The 22,470-nt window shown below is 37.1% G+C and overlaps 1 protein-coding gene across 2 annotated transcripts in view; it reads right to left on the bottom strand.

Moving 5' to 3' along the window:
- Nucleotides 1-576: 576 nt before the first annotated feature.
- Nucleotides 577-22,470, bottom strand: part of SLC9A3 (solute carrier family 9 member A3) — a 55,325-nt gene continuing 33,431 nt past the window's right edge. The window contains exons 3-17 of one of the 2 annotated variants that reach the window (XM_054191554.1): nucleotides 21,925-22,085; nucleotides 19,808-19,886; nucleotides 18,807-18,984; nucleotides 17,709-17,929; nucleotides 15,556-15,758; nucleotides 14,644-14,733; nucleotides 12,685-12,755; nucleotides 10,328-10,457; nucleotides 8,637-8,752; nucleotides 7,911-8,040; nucleotides 7,203-7,379; nucleotides 6,552-6,627; nucleotides 4,922-5,035; nucleotides 3,328-3,571; nucleotides 577-700 (exon numbers count right to left, since the gene is read on the bottom strand). In XM_054191554.1, coding sequence (XP_054047529.1) covers nucleotides 697-700; nucleotides 3,328-3,571; nucleotides 4,922-5,035; nucleotides 6,552-6,627; nucleotides 7,203-7,379; nucleotides 7,911-8,040; nucleotides 8,637-8,752; nucleotides 10,328-10,457; nucleotides 12,685-12,755; nucleotides 14,644-14,733; nucleotides 15,556-15,758; nucleotides 17,709-17,929; nucleotides 18,807-18,984; nucleotides 19,808-19,886; nucleotides 21,925-22,085 — 1,994 coding nt within the window. In that variant the 3' untranslated portion in view covers nucleotides 577-696. Of the gene's footprint in view, nucleotides 701-3,323; nucleotides 3,572-4,921; nucleotides 5,036-6,551; nucleotides 6,628-7,202; nucleotides 7,380-7,910; nucleotides 8,041-8,636; nucleotides 8,753-10,327; nucleotides 10,458-12,684; nucleotides 12,756-14,643; nucleotides 14,734-15,555; nucleotides 15,759-17,708; nucleotides 17,930-18,806; nucleotides 18,985-19,807; nucleotides 19,887-21,924; nucleotides 22,086-22,470 lie in introns of those variants that run through there. The other variant, XM_054191555.1, reaches the window with a different exon arrangement.

Below are 22,470 nucleotides of genomic sequence, written 5' to 3'. Positions count from 1 at the left end.
TTTCTGACATTATGGGGCCCCACTCCCTTTCCATCTGAAACCATGCTAGAGCAGATCCTGTGAACCAAGAGGTTGCTCTCCATTTTTACAGAAGCCCTTTGTTCAAGTTATTCTCGCTCATCTGCTCTTTTCAAGTAAGTCCTGGCTCACAACTGTGTTTCCTCTTGTTCTAAGGAATGTGGAGGGATGTGGCAAGATGCTGGAAGAGATGCTAGCTTCTGAAGCTTAGGGTGTTGCAGAGGTTTTGGCCTGTGAAAAGAACGTCGGCTTTGTACACGTCTGGCTGCAGCAGATCTGTAATTTCCTTGTGCATCAAGCAACATTTTCTTCTCTTGGGGCTCCTTCATATAAGAGTCTTCCAGCCCTTCAAACATAAGTAGAGAATTCTCTTCTTGTGAATTCTCTGACTTGTAGCTAACTTCAGAACAATAACCTGAGTTTACTGTCTCTTTGTTATTCATATCTGTACCTGCTTCCCAGAAGAGATCAGCTACATTTGGGTCACAAGAAGCTATATACTCAGAGACAGAAGAAAGAGATATATTCCCTCTGTTTTCCAATGAAGAATAGTTTTGTGTCCAAGGCATTTGAAGGCAAGATGGAAAGAAGTGGAGGGGAGTCACTGAAACGCTTTGGTTTTGGTTTAGTTGGTCATCTGAAGAGGAGTATTCTGTGATTTCAACATCATGGTCCATATCACCTAGAGAGCACAATTAGATAGAAACATTTGTAATATATACTTTCTATACTAGTATGCTGGCTATTGGGGTTTGCTTTTGGCTATTTTTATGAAGGTTTTATGAAAGTGGGTGGTTTAACATGGCTTTTTTGCTGGGGAACTGTACCCTCTCCCAATTTCTATCTTAGACAACCTAAAGTGAGTTTATTAAACTTCTTATCCTTGCTGAGTATCCGGCAAAACTTAGTTCAGTGTTTGTGATGAACCGACTGCTTGTTTCATATATTTAGGAGATGGAGCCATCATCTAGTCATTAAGGTGTAGCTTTATCTTGAAACATGTAGTCCTGATGCTCAGCAAGGAAATCTTTCAGAAGCTTTTAAAAGAAATTCTGCTCTTTGAGCCAAGTAGCACAGGGTCTCACCAGGGAGTCAATTTCTTACTGACCAGAGCCTATGATCAGTTTTCTGTATACTTGAGACTACGTAGAGAAACTTCACATTTTGACCCTTGGTTTACAGTTTACATGGGTTTTTAAAACCTTTTAATTGACATTTCAGTATCATTCTCCTATTAGGAGAATTTTGTTAAGGAGATAATTCAGAGGAGTGCTTCAGAGAGTAATCAAATTCTAAGCTTATTAGCTTGGGAAACCTAACTTCCCAAAACACTTCTTAACAAACACAGCAGTAAAAACCTAGTGATTTTGATACGTCAAAGATACTTGCACAAGAACTTACACATACCGGTTCCTAATAATAAAGTCAATTATAAATAAGGCAATAGAATAGAGGAAAAGAATAAAGGTTAGCAAGAAAATATTCATCAAATCATATGACAGAATTTTATGTGGAATATTCTCAGTGGAAAAAAAGTGAAGAGAATTCCAGTGTGGAAGTCAAGGAGAAGTTTTCCTCTTGGAATGCTACTCATTATTCAAGTTTTTAATCAGGATATTGGAATTTAATTCACAGTTCTTTAATTAATCTGCCGTTCCTTTCAAATCTTCATTTAGAAAATAATCGAAGATGTATTAATAAGGAACTGAGTACTAGAACCAACCACAGACCTACAGGCCGCTCCAGTAAAGAAAGTGATGTGCTTCCTGTAATTACACTTGAACTAGCACATCTTCTGCAGAGATAGAAGGCAGAACAGAAGAAAAACGGAACTTCCTTTTCTATTTCTTTTCAAAAGGTTATGAAGTTCTTCTTAAATCAAAATTACCAGCATTCACTGTTACCCTGAGGTCTTTGTCTGAAAAAAGTTTCATCAGCTAACTACAGAAGTACTTTCAACTTACCACACTCCTTTATTTGTTGATGCATAGAGGACACTAGGTCATACATTTGTGACCATGGATTCCACAAAAGCAAATTCATGATGAAACTGATCATTGCATTTCATTGCATAATCCCCACAGTGCCCAGTGTTCTATTCAATTGTGATGTCTGAACTGTGACCTGACACACCTCATTTACAGCACTGACCATATTGATTATAAAAATGACGGCTGCTTTTTATGGTGTGGAAAATTTCCACAAAGTGAGAATTAAAGGCCAACTAGGGTAATTGATTTAAACCCAGAGTCAATATAATTTTATGCCTCTACCACATTAGAAGCAACAAGTTACTTACGGCATCAGAAAGCTAAGCATTTTTCTGGTTTTAAAATAAGGTATGTGTTAAGATAAACTCACGGTTTAAGGATAAAGCTCTAACCAAATCTGGAATTCTGCTTTTCCACAGTCTGGCTGTTGTGTAATTATCTCTACCTGTGCAAGGGAACTCTGATGCATTCTAGTAAACGTGCTAAATTTTTAAACTCTTTCTTATGTAATTTAAGATGATATGAGCAGTGTCATTGAGTACTTGTATTGTGGTGGTGGGACCATTTTCCCTTCCTGGGCACTAGATAAATAACCTGGACAAATGCTCAAAACTGATTCAAGGCTTCTTAGCAAGAGAGTCAAAAATCATATTCTAATCACGCTAAGAATGAGAGCCTTAGCCCAGATCATTGCTGGTCTAGCCCTGCTGCTCTTACTGTACATCCAAATGCAATAGAGTCCAGTTGGTTAAATGACTTGTCTGACCTCTTATGGGCAAACCATATCCTTTGAAATCAGCAACTGGATTGTTTTTCTGGGGCTTCAGACTACTTTGTTTACATCTGCAGATGGTAGTGACAATGTTACACAAAAAGACCTATCACTGTTTAAGGAGGTCAAATCAGAATTACCTGATTCCTGTTAGGGAATTCAGGTACACATTTTATCATCTAGGACTGACTAACCAAGAAGCCTGGAGCCTTTTGAAAATGGGTGCACAATATTCTGGTATTTGGAATACTATTTTCTTGGCATTTAAGTGTTCAAGCCAAAACAAAGAGCAGGACCATTATCTGCTGTAAAAATAGCAAGTCATTGGACCCCAAATAGTTGGACAACTCTTCTGCAAAAGAAAAATAGATGTTTTGTTATTCAAGCTGGAGAAAAACAGAAGTTGTTTAGTTGTACAAAGAAATCAGGAAGGAAAGAGATGCTCTGGGAGAAGAAAAATCAGAAAAGTAAGTTTACTTGTCTGTAGTCAGGGTTGATAGGAAGGTTGATTAAAAATAAAGGTGATAACATCCTTTAAAATATTACATATGTGTTGATTCTGGGAGAAAAGATCTGGGTCGGTCCTCTGGGCCATCTGCTAGCAGGAAGGAATCTATTGATTTGTTGCTGAGCCGGAATGGAGTGAGCCGTCTGAAGTTGTTTGGAGAGTATGGGATCTGCACTCGGGCCCTTTGTGATGGTACCACAGTATCTTCACTAGATAACCATGGCGAGAATTTCATGTAGATGCTTTGATCATCATCAGTTGAAAATACCGGGTTATCAATTCCTAAAAAAAGTTCACGAGTTACAAATACAATTGATCAAAATAATTTCTCGGTAATACAGCAAGATGCTTTGTAAAAGGAGAATGGCTATCGTGGGAAAAAAATAGGCTGATATAGGTGTATAGGTGTATATATGGTATAGGTATGACTAGGCCAATACACAGACCATTATACACACATACATTGTTTGGTTATTGCGAGTCATTTTTGATTTCTATTAGAGGGAAAAACTGGATATTATATCCAATATGTAGTTACGTTTGGAATATCTGGAGACAAAAAATAAAACCAATAAAAGAAGAAATCAGTCAGCAAATATTAAGCAAAACAAAGCACAATATAAAATAGCTGCAGAAAAGTCAAATCAAACCCATATATAATAAAAAAAAGATGAAAAAAAAAACCACAACAGCATAAACTGCACAACTCCGTAAAGGAATGATACGCGTGTGAGGGAACTAAAGCAGGCCACAAAACAGTCAAAAGTAAGTTACACGAGCCTTTTAATATAGATATCTAGTTTGTAGTGTTTGAAAAGAAAAAGAAATTTTAAAAATGAGTCTAGGTCTAATCTTGCCACCTGCTTATTTCTGGATCAATTTCTGGATGTCGTTATACATTCTCAAATGTAGAATTTGTCATGGGTCAGTGAAAAGGCTGTATCAGCATGTCTGCCAAAAGAGTACAGATACAAGCGTTCTTCTTCACTGTATGCAGCATATTACATATGAAGCATAAAGTGGCATGCTGATAATTCAAACACAAAAGTGCTAAAGAGAAATACTTTAAAACTTTATAAATAATATATAGTGATACAGTTTCAATCTCATATTTTTGAGCCTTTCAGGGCTGGAAATGAAATCCAATGAATTCTCCAGGCACGCTGCAAATCTGCCCTTTTCAGTGACTTCTATGAACCTGTAAGAATCTGAGGGAGTTGTGAATTCAAGAGGAGAAATCTGGCCTGAAAGTAGAAGCATGAAATTTATCACAACAAAGTACTTCAAATGCAAGTAGAAAACAGTTACAAAGGACTAGTATTGACTGGTTTTGTGAGGTAGGACAATTCTAAAATAACATTTTCTGTTACTAGAAATAATTAGTGGGTTTAGGTCTGGTTTAGGCAGTCGTGCTTGCAACTTCTATCAGTAGCAAATTTGATGCTCTCCATCCCTCTGGATAGCCAAAAGTTTTTATCTGTTAGCATTAATATTAAGCAAATATATTTTCTAATAGAACACATCAAAACAAAACAAAAAAAACCCAGGCTGAATGATTAGCATTTCTAGTCTTTTTTTTAACGTTTGAGAAAAAAAAAACCCAAACCCTCAGTAGGTAATTAATATTTTTACCAGTAGGAGTATCTGTGAAATTTTGCTTTGTCACATTAGCCAGGAAATCAACTCCTTTGCCTAGATGAAAAGTTTCATAATCATTATTTTCTTCTGATTCCGAAAACTCCAAATCTGGGGGGAAAAAAAAAAAAGAAAGTCCAATTTTATTAGAGATTTGAATCAGTTCTGATAGGAAGTGCTATTTTGTGCTGTTTTGATGCTGGCATAAATTTCACACTCTGGCTAAGCTTTTGGATAACAGAATTGTCTGCTTTCCTGGGGCTGAAACAAACCACCCTATGACGTGGCACCACGGCTGCTGCTGTGTTTTGTGTCTTAAATGCTCACGTGTTGACAAATGTCATCATCACAGTGACCAGGCACTTCATCATTTGACAGAAGTTAGCATTAGGATCCTGACTGATTTCAAACCTGAAGTCATTGCTGCTTCTACTGCTGTAGAATCAGATTTACGACAGCTGCCAAACCACTTGTTAAGATTGCCTTCCAATGAAGATTTTTTTTTTTAAGTAGAGGATGACATCTATACACAGTGTTTTTTAACATGACAGCATTGAATGACCTACTTATAAGTATTTGGAAAGCTCTTCCCATGCAAAAAGGTTCTAGAATATTACACTTATTCAGCCAGCCTGTATTGCCCCTGTCAGTCAAACAAAAATAATGCTCAGAAAATGATTCAAAGAACATACATAAAGAAAAATATCTTTGCTTGGAGCTATTGAGAAAAGATGAATCCCTCTCTACTTAAATTCAATTCTCTTTGAGATCAAGGGGTTGCATGCATCAACAAAGGAAAGAACAGGAAAAGAGCTAGTTCAGTGGCTTTTAAAGCACGTTTCAGTTTTTAAGTGATATGTATTATTTTATAATTACATAAAAAACATACTGGCATCCATCATGTCTTGCTATGACTGACATCAATGCCAAAAGATGGCTAAAACATGAGGTGAAAGAATTTGGGGCTTTACATGCAAAACCAACTTGTGCTAGGGATGTTCCCTAGGCCGTTCAGCTTCAGATTACGCTTTCAAGGCTGAACCATATGTAAAATTTGTGCATGAAGGGCGAATCAGTGCTGAAACTGGCCTCTGACTATGTGTTCCTTTCAAAGCTACGCTCTCCTTGCGTTCTAATGTGCTTGCTTAGAGTCAGCTCTGATTCAGACCCTTCTAAACAAATGGACCTTAACTCAGGTGAGCGTGTTATCTCCACTACTTAATTTTATATGGCATGGTGTCCCAGGCAGAAATATCCTGCTGTGATGAAAAATGTTAGCAAAAGTTGCTCTGTGCAGCTTATCCAAAAGGAATCTGAAAGTTCATCTATGTTGCAGCCACTGCACTGTTTTTTTTTTTACAAAATTTAAATGCATTTTAAAAATGTGAGTAAAGAGACAATTAAAATTTGGTTTGTCATCGAGCTGCCTAGAAAAACAACTTTAAATCATCAAGACACTGCATTTATGCATGGAGCAGATCCCCACTCTGAGTTCTGAATTATGACTAGAAGTCCCTTTTTAATACCAGCTTCAATGTTGCATGTAACAAATTTTTTCAGTAATGGTTTACTGACAATGCAGCTGGTAAAATGCAGCTAATGAAACTGGTCTACGAGTCTTTTTTACCTTTTTCCTTCAAAGTAAAATCTTGTACTGGATTTTCTGAAGGTATTTTTCCATTTGGTATGACATTGCTGTTTCGCTGAAAGAAAACAAAGAAAGTTACCAAAACCACTACCATCATCAGATAGCAATGGCAGTGACATCCTTGGAAATCACAAGTTCAGCAGCATAACCCTGAAATCTGTTGTAAGCTTTGCTTGAAACTCAACATGGATGTCATTAGTTTCCCCCCTACGCTCATACTCACTACAAGAAAAGAAAGAAACTTCGGCTCTTTGTATGCTGTACATTCCCTCTTAGTTTCATGTAAATTTTGTAGGACGCTCTATGCTATAGTGCTACCGTGATACATCGACCCTGCAACATCTCCCCACAGTGTTGTAGCATGGCTCAAGATCTGTTGTTTTTCAAGTGATCAAAAATCTCTCACCCAGAAGAAGGCTCCCAAAGCAAAGAGAAAAGCAGCACTGAGAAGATGCCCCTCGAGCTATCTCATAGTTTAATCTCTTCTTGCTTAGGCCCTTTAAATTCATGAAGTTCTAAAGGACAGAGATAAATGCAGGACATAGGACCCTTCAGAGTCCTCCCTGCCCTCCCCATCCCTTATTTTGTATAATAGGTGGCTACATCTGGGTCCTTGTGAAAGTATTTTACCCTTTTTTGGCCCCGGTCTCTCTTGTGGATTTTATTGAGCTTCTTGGAATGGTTTATTCCTAGTTTGGTACTCTTGAAAGATTCTAAGCGCTTCCTCATTGTCCTATGGAAAATCTCCTTGTCTTGTTTCTCATCTTCACTGTGCATGATCTCATGTCGACTGTACAGGTGTTTGTGCTGTGGCCAGGAAGGGAAGACAATATTCATTTATTTAGAAATACAGCTGGATGCCCTGAATCAATGCATTCAGTTAGTGTCATGCAAATGTGAACAACTCCATAAAAAAGAATGAATCGAAGACATTCTGAAGGCATTAATGAAACTCCTATTTTCCTTTCTCTTTCTTCACCACGAAACAGGTTTAAGTCCAGGAATTTTAAGTATGTAAGAGGAGTGACTGTCATTCAAAGTAAGCCTCTCCCTGTAAGTGTCTGAATCACTTCAGTTGATACACTCCATTTAATCCTGCTTCAGAACCTATGTTGGACCCAGTTCTGCATTCCACTGGCCCCAGTCAAGAAGTCAAAGGCACTAGTTCTGTTAAAGAGGCATGTTCATAAATGGGAAAAAATATGGACAAAGAGCCTATCTTCCTCAAGGGTGCAGATTTTACAGATGGGTTGATTCCTTCTGAGTTTTGCTCCCAAATTTTGGTTCCTAATGTCTCCTAGTTTTAGATTGGAAAACAGTCCAATGCTAGGCTCTCACCTCTTGCCTGGGTTTATACAGGTACTGTTGTAGGGTGTGATGAGCAACTGTGTCTTCTGTGTCCCGGATACTTTTCCTCCTCTGCTCTAAAGCTTGCATGTCAAGGCAAACTGGTCCAGCTTTTTCTCTCCTGAAGAATACAATATACAAACAGCAGTATTTAAAACCAGTAATTGCTGAAAGGGAAGAAAAAGCAGGAAAATGGGGAACAAGAAAGTCTGAAAAAAAAAGGGGAAGGTCAAAATCAGCTAGATGAAAATGAGTGAGGAAATACCTAATGGGAAATGCGTAAAGATCATCGGTTTTTGTCTTTCAGGTGGGTGTAGCATTAATTTCTCAGCTTACATGACACTGTCTGTTAAGTGAAAGAATCATAAGGAAGGAGAAATTTTTTTCCTTGCCTCGCTCCTGACTTTTTCTGGAGCAGACACAGAAATGACATGTAGACCTGTCTATAGCAGTTGATGAACAAAAGGCATATGGAACAACTCTAATGTGGATGTCTGCTTCATCTGACCAGCCTTTACTGCAAAAATTTGTTTGTGTGTAAAATGCAACAATATAACTGTATGTATACCCATTTTGTGTGGGAGAAAAGAGTAACTGAATTTCAAAATAGGGGTGAATGAAGGCCCTGCAATTTGCATTTTTGAAAATTTATGACATTGTTTCCATTTCTTCACATATAACATACCCCCCCCCCCGCAATCAGTCCACATAACTTACAGTAAATAAGAGACAGAGCCTTCCACAGTACTTGGGCGTGGGGTGCTGAAATCCACATTTACCATGTTGTCTGTACTTGGAGAACGTATAAATGCCAAGGAACCTCTACGTTCTCCCTGGCCACAGAAAGAAACAAGACATATTACAGCTGTGAACACCTAGGGCAAAATGTGTATCAGAAAATGCAGATCATTTCTGAGGCTGCTGTATGGAAATGGCACAAGAAGCAGTAATCTAACTTAATCTGACATTACTGTATGGGATTCAAGACATTATCGGGTAAAGATTCTGGGGCTAAACCCACATGGCTTAGCTATCTATAGGGCCCTTTGCATCTGTTAAAGATAAAAAATACTGTAATGAATCTACTGAACAGATTCAGCAGTGAATCTGAACATAAGTCTCATGCTCATCAAAGTCAAAGTCATTATCTAACTTTCTTCCTCTGAGGTGTGACCCAGAAAGCACCATGGGAAAGAACATTAGTTCTTGAGTTCAAATGGTCTGAAAACTGAATGGGTAATTTACAAAATCTCAAAAGGAAGTATTTGCTTATCTTGTGAACCACTCCCCATTTTTCACACTAACATAATTTCCAAATTTCCTCTTATTTTCTGAATTCAGTCTTTGAAATTCCATGTTTCACTGGAAGAAGTCTGCCTGGATATGGCTCATTTTCAAAAAAAGAAAGGAGATTATTATTAGTAGTAATATCAGTCATAGTAATAGTTTTTATTTTAGTTAAAGAAATTAACTGGTATATCATGTAGCTGTGAAAACGGGTTCACCTGGAGATTACAGGCATAGATGGATTATCACTTCAAAGATCACTGTTTAAAATATTCCATTTAAAACTACACTCTACACTATATGAATACTGCACATTTGTAGTGATTTGAACTGAAGTGGCCAGTTTCGTACTGAAAAAGATTAGGAATTCTTACACAATCTCTTAGCGTTGCTCCAGACTGAGAATGGTACTCATGCAGAAGGCCAGTAACTTTCTTCCATTCTGTAACTTTAAACATTTCTCCTCTTGCAAGTCTTAAATTGCTCTACCTTCACAATTCTGTGATTGCTTTTGATATCTGTTGTATACCACTTTAACTTTTGAAGTGTGGGTGTTATGATTCCACTGAATTAAAGTTACCCTTCCCAATTTTTTTTTTTTTGTATTACTGTGATCTGTCAGAATGAGATTATAGCAGTCCACTACTTTGGTCATATATCCACACCATTTGGAAGTGAGCTGCTTCAAGTAAGATTTGTCATCACACAGAACCACTGTTCTGCAGGAGCCAGACTCTGTTGACACATTTAGAAAGACGGCAGTTTGCCTAATCCCTTGGGAATTACGCTATTTTTCATGCAATGAATATAGAAACGAAGTTATTCAGTAAAATCCAACAGAAGAGTACACTGACATAATATTCATACTTGGGGATCAGGCATAATATTGAGAACTACAGCCACTCAAACAGGTGATACTGAGACTCAAAACACATTTAGAAAAAAAAAAGCAGTGCAGAAATGAAAGTAGTTTTCTTTTAGACATCCCCTGCAATATATCAACTTTAGGTTATATCATAAATTAACAAAAACCCCCAAGACCAGAAAATAAACCAACTAAACCAAAAAAAAGCCCAAACGCCAAACTATGCTATAATATGTCAACAAGCATTCATAAATACCTCAGCCACATAGCTAATTGCATCCTTCAAGTTGAGTTCATGGAAAACGTTAAGGATCTGGTCTCTTGATTTTTGAGCAGACCTTCTCATCAGTACTTTACTGAGGAATTTCCTATCAAAATTGGACCACCTGATAATTTAAACAAACTTTGTTAATGGCAACAAGGAATTTTAGTTTCACAGCATTTTTAGTCTAGCATAAATGATTTTTTGTGAGCTAAGCACTTTGAAAAAAAATGATGAACATACCAACGAGAGGGATTTGTGTTTTGAAGGTTTTCAATTAGCATTTAAAGAAAGTTAAGGAAAAGCCTCCTACAGAGCTGTGCAGCTGTCACAAAGCATTTAATAGGTTAACTTACCAAACACTACTACAACAGCAAGGGCGCTATGATTACAGTATCTCATTTCAGAGTCACTAGGATATTTTATATTCTGGGAGATCATGCTACCTTATTTTTCCACTTCTGATTATGCATTGTTATATTTAATAGCTTCATTCTAAAAGTTTAATTTTCTTTCCTCCTTTGGAAGGGAATCTGCTTTTCCCCAGTTGTATTGTAGGAAAGCCAGCCTAGAAAATCAGTTCACAACAGCAGTGCCCTTCCTAAAGCACTTATAGAGGGCCTTATTCATGCCACTGAGGTACTCAGGGGGATAGAATTAATGTATATTTTCTGTGATTTACACTTCCAAGCTTATTTGATAGTAGGATATCTCCCATCTCGTATATAGGCTCCAGAAGATAAAGGCTGCTTTGCTTCCATCTGCCTTCCTCAAGATTTTCTTGAGGCAACTTTGGAGACTACTGTTCAAAGTTACTCTATTCATCTTACTCAATGGCTATTTTGAGTTTGTGACTTTTTATTGATTGTTGAAGCCTTTTTGTTATTAAACATTATTCACAGAATTGATAACTATTCCTCTTCTCTAGACAGAACACCTGACAAGCAGTCTCTAATTCATGCTTTCACACCTGAGCATATCAGTGAGGATGCTAGGGGCTGCCATTTTTTTGAGGAAGCAGCACTTTCAGGTACGTATAATCCAAAAGAAGCAAACTTAAGGTGATCTCATTCAAAATACATTAGTCATCAAACCACACACTCAACCATGAATCTACATTAAGCTACTCCTTCTCTTGTTACTCAGGGATATTACTTTCTAACACCTAAGAAGTCAAACTCTGAACTTCCACTTTAAAAATATTTAGCTCCATCTTAAAGACAGTATGTCAAAACTGGGGATGTATCCCCTGTAGCCTGCTGAAATTCATTCCCAAAAAGTAAACTAAAAATTTAGACCAAAAGAATGAGGATGTTCTATTTGGGATACGTCACGAAAATTCTTCACTGCATGAATGAACAAAGACCAAAAAGAAATGAAGGAGATTCTCCCTGTAACTGGGTACAGAAAGGTGAGCAATTCTACTTGAGCTCAGATACAATCTAGCTCCAGCCTAGGAGTTGTGTAGTTATATGAGCATAAAGCTAAACCTAAGCTAATATACTCAGCTTCTCAGCAAGGGTTAGAGGAGCACTCTGCAGAAAGCTGATGCAACCACATGGCTTTTGGATTGGAATTGACGTGTTGAGTCTGCAGGACATGAGCAGGTTAGAACTGTGACTGCACCTATGAAATGACCTAACCACAGGGAGAGAACTGCCTGTCCTTAACACTCAAGATGTCCAGATTTAATGTCCTTTTTTCACATTTGTTCATCTAGATTATGGAAGTCTGCCCATCACAATGGTAACTCTTCACGTGTAGTTTAAAGAAAATGGTGTCTCTATCTTTCAGCTGAGTAATCTCTCAAGATGAATCAACTATAAACAGAGGGGGATGGAAATGGTCCATAATTTTCATTATCGGTTTTAAACTATTCAAGTCATTTCAAAGCACGCTCTGCCATTGCTTTCAGGGGTGTTGAACACATCCTTTGTAGAAATAGGATAATGAAATGAAATGAAATGAAATGAAATGAAATGAAATGAAATGAAATGAAATGGAACGGAATGGAACGGAGTATTACAGAGAAGGACCAACATCAGCATTTTAGGTTAAATTTTGTGCAAATGGACAGTTCTCAAGTCTTGAGAGAAGCTGATCCCCGGATGTGAACTGAGGTGTTTGCAAAGGCCTAATCTGGACTGTGGAAGAAAAGGAAAAGATTCCAGCTGTAGGGGACAAAAATAAACTATATTCACATCTGCCATATTTCCAGTATTTTCAGTATATAACCTTTTAAACTACATTTGACATCCTAGCTGTCCCTAAACCCACCAACTGAAAAAGTTCTAATTTACAGATAAGATTTCCTAGCAGTATTTCAACATTCCAAGTTAGTTACTACTTACTTGTCTCTCAGATAATTATGTCCTATTTGTCCAGAAATGTCTTCTATAGCAGAAAGAATGTGATCAAAGGCCTAGGAAAACAGAAGTGGAATTAATACCTTTACAGAAATAACAGGCATAATTAGAAAATAGCTCAATTTATGTCAGGTTAGACCAAGAGACTATGCAGAATAATTTTTTTGCTGGTAAGCAGGGTTTTTTTCCCATTTACAGAAATACTACTATATGCTTTTCTTCAAAGGTCCTGAGCTTTCTAACCAGTTCTTTACAAATTCACTAACTATTTTTGAATTACAAGGGTCTCAGCAAGAAGGTACTTAAGCCCCCATTTTAACATCCAATTTTAAGACTCTCTTTAACCACTCATTTTACCTTCTCCATTTCTGCCCTATGAAGTATGTCAGTCACTATTAGTGCCGGTGATTAAATCAGTTGAAAAATTTCCCTAGTGTTTCTTTTTAGATGTTTCAGGACTCCATACTTCCCTCACAGTAGAAGTAAGCACCATCCTTTTGATATCTAGGGAAAAATCTCATACTCTGTATATTAGATGGCTGATATAAATCCTGAGATTTATAATTCTTGACTCAAACCAAGGCAGCTGCAGATAAAATTTGGTCTTTTTCTGTATATGGTTGTTAACATTTCACTCTGAACATTGGAGTGGTTACTGCAAAATATACAGCATGCTAGGTTTAGAACAAAATGGGTGATATGGATTATTCCTGAATATAATATTAATTATTGCCTCAGGAGATATCTGACATGGAAGTGGAGAAAATGATATAACTAATTTGTCTCCCTCCTACTGGCTGAGAACAGACAGTGCTCCTTCTCTCTGAAGGCTGCAATTTATACCGTTCTAGGAGCACTGTGCCTCCTAGAACAATATCTGCTAGAATATTCTAGGAAGTGGCGAATCAGTAAATACAACTTTACAAAGTGTTAGGATTAAGATTACTGCTCGGCCTGCACTACTAACTGACATGTAAAGCTATATCCCATAAATGTAGACAGACTGTATTTCTTCACCTGGGGGAAGAATCCTAATTTTCAAATAGTAAATTATTTGAACGGAAATTGAAATTTGAATTGCTGGATAACAAAAGCATAATGCATTTATTCAGTACTCTGTAAGAGAATTCCCCAGAAACCAACCCTGTCCATCATTAAGTTGTTAATTCACTTCAGGTAACCTCCGATGTGAACAGACAAGATTAGAAGCTCCTACAAGAATATGTTAAAATACTCAATGCAGGATACCTGTGTAAATCTGAAAAGCTTGTGAATTAAAGAAGGCCATGAAAGATGTCTTATGGGCTTCTGTCCTTTAGCCTATATTTGTATTGAAAATGTATGTTTTCTTTTACTGAACAAAAACTTTACAATGTTGTGTGAAACTGAATTGGAAGAGATCACGTTTCAAAATCTTTTAAAACGTTAAAGAAATGCAGGTGCATAGACAGCATTCTCACTGAACTAAAACTATCAACGTTAACCTGGAATTTCAGTGTATAAGTAACATTTGCACTGGGCAGCAGACTACCTTTCTATGTAATATGCAGGCTACAAAGCCTGCTTTCCTATCTTATCCACAAATAAACAATATTTAAGAAGGAAAAATGAACTTCCACACACTTTGCCCTAGCAATCTTCAATCAAATGTCCTCCTCTTTTAGATGAAGAGAAAGAAGCATATTCCAGTCGTGCTGCTTCCCCAGTACTGTCAGCCCCACTGAATTCTCAAGTGAAAGACCAGAACCTTCAGTTGCGTATTCCCTCACAGGACTCAACCCAAAGATAAACTACAGCCTACTTTTAAAATGTTTGAAGGATTATGCATTTGAAATTTGATTCCCCTTTCCCTTTCAAAAATAAATTTTCTTTATTTTTTTTTTCTTCTTAAGGCACTCTGTAAAAATCAAAAAGACACCATAGTTGTGTTTAAAAATATCTTACCCTGCCATGAAGTTTCTCATTCAGTTTTGGCTCTCTGTGTTCAGTTTTCTTCACTTTCAGCCACTGTACCAGAGGCTTGATAGTCAGTCCCTAAGGATTGAAGCATGATACGAAATACATAGGAATTATCTTAGGCTTTCCTACAGCTGGTGGTTGTTAAAGAGAAATAGAGCATTTTTCTGTGTTATGTGCTGGTTCTCATACTTCCTCAGTTGATCTCTGTCCCCTTTAGAAAATAAAATAATGTAATACCCTCCGCTTCTGTTACAAAGGTTTGAAAGGACACCAACCAGTGGAAAAATACATCTCCTATAAGAAGAATGTGGCAGTGGAGGTGTTAAAGTGTTTCCTGTAGCATTGAACGTGCTGTTTTCTGCACATATTTTTGTTTGTGACCACAGTTAAACTTTCTATAATAAATTTGAGAAAAAAATCCAAGCTGGTATATACTGGCATATCTCCAATTAAATTAATGTTGTTTTTTTTAATCCAGAAAGTGCTATTTTGTTTGGATTCTAAATACTTTCTTGTCCCACTGCTTACTGTTACCTTTTAAAACAAGGACTTACGCTCAGGTGGATCAGCTTAATGACTGTATTTGCCTATAAAAAGGACTGTTCCCTATAGTTATTCACATGCAATGAAGGATGTTAACCTGATATTAACTTGAGTGCTATTAATACCAAGCAGCTAAGACTGAACATTTTTTAGCACAGAGGAAATTGTGTTTTGTCCCTTGCGGTGCCATATGAAAACATAAAATAGGATCTTTGTTACTAAAATTACAAATTCAATTATGCTTTCAGTTCAGTGAAACAATATGCAACCTTCAGCTGAGAACTGCTTTAAGCAGTTGGTACTTTTGGGGGACTCCTTCTCCTTGCAAGAAGCATGCTTAAGAAGTTGAATTACCTGGAAAATAACAGTAAAAAACACAACAATGATAGTTGTGCTGACAAACAGGTTTTTCTCTTGCACCTTCTTCTCATCCAGAAGTACGACAAGAGCAAAAGCAACTGCTCCACGTAGTCCACCATATGACATCACCACCTGGTCTATTATCTCCAACTGGACCATTCTGTAGTGATTAAGAATCCATGTCTGTAAGACCACACCTATAAAAAACAAATGCCAGCGTGTCTAGAAATACTCTTATGAAATGTCAATATCTCAACCGTGCATAACAGAAACAGTACCACCAGTCTGCTTTCATAAAAATCCTCTCTCTACACCATCTGCTTCTCCCTCCACTTTCTACACTGCCAAGGAGGGCAGACCCACTTGGTACCTTACTCTTTATCTTTAGCCAAAGGAATTAGATGAAGCTTCTCTGAGCCAGCAGCTCTTCTCAGAGTGCTGCCCTCTGACATAGGCACTACAGGTGAAATTCTGATGTACTGACCTTTGAAATTCTCCATTGAGAAATAATAGAATTTCTAGCACCATAGTCAGTGATATGCACAGAGTCTTTTAATAGGAAGAGAAGTGTGTTGAAACAGTGTTGATTTAAGGAGTAAGTGTGGTACTTTTTACAAATCACTAAAAATGACATTTATGCCACTGTCTTATGAAGGGTTGTGTCGCTATGCTAATACTGTCTTCAGGTGAGATGCTCCCTGCTGCAGGAGAACTAAAGCTCTAGAAATCACAATGTCTCCCAGAGAAGGAAAACAGCTTCACTGCTCCTGAGAGTGGTGCAGCACGTGTGTCCCACTCAGCAGGCCAGGACTGCTAACCAGTACAAAATAGATATTCCTCTTTTTGGAGAACTTTGAACTTGTGATGAAGGAAGAGTGTCTTGTATATATAGGCCTCTGGTGGAGGGGACCTTGAAAATTAATTCATGCCACTGCTCTGACTCCTCCAAGGATATGAGAGCTGCAATTACATAAGGCCCAATATCATCAGGTCTTCAGTAATTTATCAATTTCTAAGCTCAATGACTTTAATGGAGGCATATTGTTATTGCTGAATATTTAGTATTTACTTATGGATTACACTCGTTACAGGATTGCTAATCACTCATTCTGGGAATAAAACAAGTGACAAAGTCAAAATACTGAAAACTTTTTTAAATACCTCACACGCGTCAGTGGTTACTGAGAGGTGGCTACAGACTATTTAGAAAGGAAGACATGGGGCTAGGCCCTTCATTCAACCCAGGAATCTCCAGACGGAATAAGAATACTGAGTCGGGGAAAACTGCCAGCTAGATAGATGTGTTACCTTTTATTTGAATTTGATTCAAGACAAACAGGCAAATAAACCTGTTCAATTTATTCCCAGATGTAAGTACATACACCAAGACACTATGTGTTACTGTCTAGCAGTACATCATTCTGTGCTTTTTTTCCAGTTAGCCCCTTTTCTATTTCACAAAACAGTGATTAAATAGTAGAACAATTCTACAACAAGTAGAACAATATTTGGGCAAATCGTCATTGGTATTTTGACATGTTTGCAAACTTATATAAACACAGTAAATTGACAGTAGATAATCCCTACCAGCCACAGTCTTATTTACTGTTTTCCACCAGCCCCTGAGAATTATTTCTTAAGACAGAGAACCTGTGGTGTAATTATATATAGTCTTACATCACTGTGTGTCTCAAAGCTGAAGTCGACCATAGAATTAGCTTAAGACAATCTCTTTATTACTAAATTGAAAGAGCTGAAAGAAAGATATAGCTGACGGGACTCACATCTTTTGTTAGGCTGCAAGTTAAAAAACAAGGTCCATTTCACTGGGAGATTTTGCCAATACCATGCGCTGGGTCAACAAAGGTTAGCAACTGGGTGATTAATGTTAACTGCTGGGCTAGTCATATCCTCACACATCATCAAAAGTGAAATCCTACTATATATTTTCAGCATGTGATGAAGCTTACTGTAGAGATCTACCCTCCTAACCCAAAACCAACCACAAATTCAAACCAAATAAATGGAATAGTTTAAAAGGAACAAATCTAGAACTCAAAATATTTTTTTTTAATTTTTTTTTTCAAAAGAATATGTGATTGCATCAACAATACAATGCAAGGACAGGAAGAAGATCGTCCCCTTACCAATAACTCTATATACTGAGATGAAGACCAGTGTCAACAGAATAAAAGCTGTATTCCAAGTCCAGATAGCTGGATCTACAGCTGAAATTCCCAGGAACATGAAGATAATAGTTTCTGCTCCACTGGCCATCATTTTCATGGTATATCTTACAGTTGTAGAAGATTGTTCAGAGATGTTAGCCTTCACATATTTCTGACAGCAGATGCCACAGAAAGTTATCCTAGAAAAAAAAAAAAAGAAGCAATTGTTCAGAAAACATTTGTTGTAATATTTAATATTATTTCCATCTGTCTGTCACACAGTGATAAAACCCCACCATTAATGCCTAAGAAAAAATACACTCAGGAGTCATTGTGGAGTCTAATCTAGGTAAAAAGCATATCTCAAACATTCATCCTGAGCTGATCACAAGAGGTCTGAAGACAGCAGTTAATTAGATCGTAACAAACCTTAATTCTCTTCAGATTATTGCAGTGCTTTACATGCAAAATTTAAAATCTTGTTTACATTAGACATAATCTTAAACTAATGATCTGTTTGCAGTAAAATTTTCAGATCTTGGGTATACTCACTGTAGCATCTACAAACATAACAAGCAAAACTGAGAAGAAAGATAGTCAAGAATCAATGGATACTGAAAGAAGAAAGACCACAGAGCCAAAACAGGCAAGGTTTAGGCAAACCTTAACAGGCTAGTCAAGACAGTGAGAGCAGCAAATAACGGACATTCACATAATGCCTTAGAAAAATATTGGTTCAATTACAAATTATAGGGAAAGATGTCAGTGCAAATGGACAACTGTTAGTTATTGAAGAATTATTAATCACAAAGAGCCAAGAGTCAAGTCTGTATTTTGCAAAGGAAGTTCTCATGTTGCACAGCAGATACTGGAAAACTTGCATTCCTTTTCAAGGCTGAATGACAGTATTTGCAAACTATAATCTACTGCAGTGTGAAGATAGTAATAGTCAGCATAAATTTCATGAGTGTCATATTCTATTGCTGTCCTATATAATTTAGTTCTTTCTTTGCAATGTTTTTAAAAACCATATTCCTTTCTCAGCCCCTTCACAGGCAGTAATAAAAAGAGACTTACGCAAGGATAGCGGAAAGAGAAAGCATCTCTGCTGTGAGGTAGGACAGGTAGGAAATGATAAACACAAATCCCGGTTCAATGATTCTCACGTGCTTGGTGAAACGACTGACCAATGAGAGCAGGAATGCAAAGAAAATGCCAACCAGTGTCCCCCCCACGCTCACCACAAAGAATGACACTGAAAAACAAAACCAAACACAACTTAAATGGTAGAAATATAATGGTTTGAACTAGTCCTCTTCTATTGTATGGCCAGCAAATCAGAGAAAATTTTGGAGGACATGTCAAAAATTATTTCTAAAATGCAACAAGATGAATTGCTTTGGACCACTTGGTATGCGAATGCAGCATTCTGTAGAAAAAAAAACAAGGTTACTTTCTGTAAGTCTCACTGTTTTAGGCTTATTCAAAACTCACTATTGAACAATTTTTTTCACATGTTCTGTAAACAAATGCTTTTCCAAAAGCATGTTTTAGAATATGCTAAAGTCACTGGTAAAACCTTGATTCATAAGATAATGTAGTATCATGTCATGCTTGGAATGGGAAATAGTGACTAAATTTTTGGGTAAATAACATTTCTTAATTGTCACTGTCAAACATTACTTGATGGCAATCAGTGATAAGGAGTAAGAACACCCATATGCAATCTCAACTTTCCTGGAATGCAGGGAAAGCATAGGCGGAAACTAAGGACGTGTTATAAAATACAAAGAAAATATGCAGAGCTGTCAAGTTTGGTGGTCTTAACACCTGAACTCCACATCCATTGAGCCTCCTCAGAAGAAAACAAATCTGATTAAGTTTCCCAAATACTCAGGAATATTAACTTAGTTATTTTCTTCAGTTGTTTGTCTATGCCACAGGAGTGTGGGAATGAGAGTGACAAGGGCTGATCCTTGGCTGAAAGATAACAGTTACCGATAGCATAATCATAATATTTTGTTTAAAAGTCTGCATGTATATAACAATGGTGTGATACAGAATTCAATTCTACGCACCTATGCCTTTGACACATTCAATCCCCGTCACATTCGCTGGACCTATTGTAACAAAAGAGTCAAACACATTGTACAGCACCTGAAAAGAAAAGTAGACTAACTTAATGTTTGCTTCTGAATTAAGCCTATTAAAATAGTCCCATTATGGGCCCCAACTTTATGAATTCTGAAATTATGTATGACTGAGGGAAATTCTATCTGGAGGGAGAAGATTTTGGAGATTTTTGAATTTTTCAAATGGAAAAAATGCAGTGGAGCAAGAAGAAACAAAAAGTCTTAAAAAAAAGCAACTTTTCTTATTTCAATATGATGTCTATAAGAAGCGTTGGTATATCTAGATGTTTTTTCTAAAGCACTTCTTACTCTAAAATCCAGGTATTTGGCAGATTTATTTAATTGTCTGTATAAGATAAATAAGATACTTAATAATATGCTAATAATAAGATTGGATTGGAATAGGTTAATATACGTAAAATAAGTTGAACATAAAAGAGAATAAATTATAATAATTGTACTAAAGCTTTAAAAATAATTACCTAACAGTGACAGTGCTGAAAGTAAAGAATTCATCTTACTCATACCCCTGCCTGAGGAGTTTTGTATGAGCCTCATTCTTGACACATGGCTGTCTAATCTATTCTTAATTCCTCCAGTGATGAAGGAGAGCTGGAGGCTTTCTCAGCTTTCCTTGTTGCAGCTAAGCTGGTTAATTCTTATCATGTTTACCCCAGTCATGGCATACAGGTTACTTTGTTCTGTAACAGTAGTCTTCTACACCTTTACATTTAGAGAATACTACATCATCCACTTTCATCTGTCCTCCACTCTTTCTTTTTCAAGGTGAGAACTCCAATTGTTTCAAACTTTCTCATAGGCTCTACTTTCTGACTCTTGATCATGCTTACTCTTCTATTCTGGATTTTCTTCAGAGAGTCAAACTTTCTTTTGTATATAAAGTGAGTTCTTGTATTCATTTCACAGCAAAAAAACCTACTTTCCTTCTGAAAGCCAGTAGGATCAACTCAAGTTGATCCTTGAGTTCATCAAGGTTTTATTTTAATATTTGTTTCTGGTAATATCTCAAAAGTCCTAATGAGACTAATATCTAAGGGCAGTTAGGTTTCTCTGGAGGCCCCAAATGGCATCTTCAGTTAGGCTGCTGCCAGTGACCTTGTAGTGCCTTGCTGCCTAGGTTACAAAAAATTTAGTCATTGAGCTTTGTGAACATGTCTTACCCTCCTTTGGAGATACGCAGGAGCAGGAACAGATGATCCAGGAAGAGAACTGAAGCTGTATAGCAACTCAGTTGCATATCATCTTTCTGCCATAGGACTTCTGTGTCCCTGCCCACTAGCACTGCACTACAAAACTACTGACTATTCTATTCTAAGAAAAATTTTGCATGAAAAGAAAGAGTGTTTCAGTCAAAATTAAAACATCAGTAGAAATTTGTGATTGCTTTAAGTCCAGTAAAGTCTATTAAGTTTTTCTTTTCTTCCTAAATGCAAAAAAACCCAAACAAACCCAGAAATTAACATTACCAAAAAACCCCAAACCAAGTCAGAAACTTTCTAAAATGTCCCACAGTTTTTCCCAAACTGGGTTTTTGTTTTATATCTGTTTGATAAACATCTGATTGAACTAAAAGAGAGGGAACAGGTATAAGTACTTTGGCGAGTATTCTTATTCTCTCACTGTCAATATATCTGAGGTATGCATATAAATTATGGGCATAATGGAAATATGCAGAAAAGAGTATGTGCATTAAAAAACAGCAGCAAAGAAAGGCTTAAAATCCCTGGAACTAATTTCAGTAAGTCATGAAAGCCATACTTCAACAGCAAAGGCAAATAAAACACACACTTGAAACTTCATCCATGCTAGTGCTCATCCAGCCCAGGACTGTATATTTTTATGTGGCTTAGGGGCTCCAACTAGCTTTCATACTCAAACATTTAATCTTTGTTTGTAAGCAAGACAGAGAACACTGTGAGCTATGCTACATTAGTCCATGAGTAGATATGCACAGTTGATACAGTAATTCACTTAAGTGGAAAATAAACTTCAGAGGAAACCCTCCAGAGTTTGGGTGACTTTGGGATATATTATTTACTTACCACAGTTACAGCATCATTCAGAAGTGATTCTCCAAAAACAATGATGAATAGAACTTCATTGACATGGACTTCTTCAAACACTGCCAGAACAGCTACAGGATCCACAGCAGCAATTAAGCTGCCAAACAGGAGGAAGTCCAGCAGTCCAGTATTCAGTTTGCCTTCAAAAGCAAAGCAAACAAACTATAAGCAGAGTCAGCTCTGTATTATCTATAGTAATGACAGACTCTGATATTGGAGATAATGCAAAATCCTTGAAAATAGGGATCCTAAGACATCAACTGGACAGCATGGCACAGAAACTACTTAACAAGTTCTGCATTGTGTCATCTTGTATCCTGCAAGGTTTGTTGGATCCAGAAGGGCCCATGTGGATCAAAGTTGATTCTGGGAGCAGTACAGTCCTGTTCTAATGGCAAGGCACTTGAGATAAGTATTTCCAGATCAAAACTGGTTTTCTATTTGTGTGTAGCATGGTTTATCTAACTTGAGTAAATTATCTCAGGATAAATGAGAACTGGCAAAACGGTAAGAGGAATATAACAG

The sequence above is a fragment of the Rissa tridactyla genome, chromosome 2, assembly GCF_028500815.1.
Source record: "Rissa tridactyla isolate bRisTri1 chromosome 2, bRisTri1.patW.cur.20221130, whole genome shotgun sequence".
Classification (NCBI taxonomy): domain Eukaryota; kingdom Metazoa; phylum Chordata; class Aves; order Charadriiformes; family Laridae; genus Rissa; species Rissa tridactyla.
Note: the sequence above shows the minus strand (reverse complement) of the source record. Positions and strands in the feature narration are given on the sequence as shown.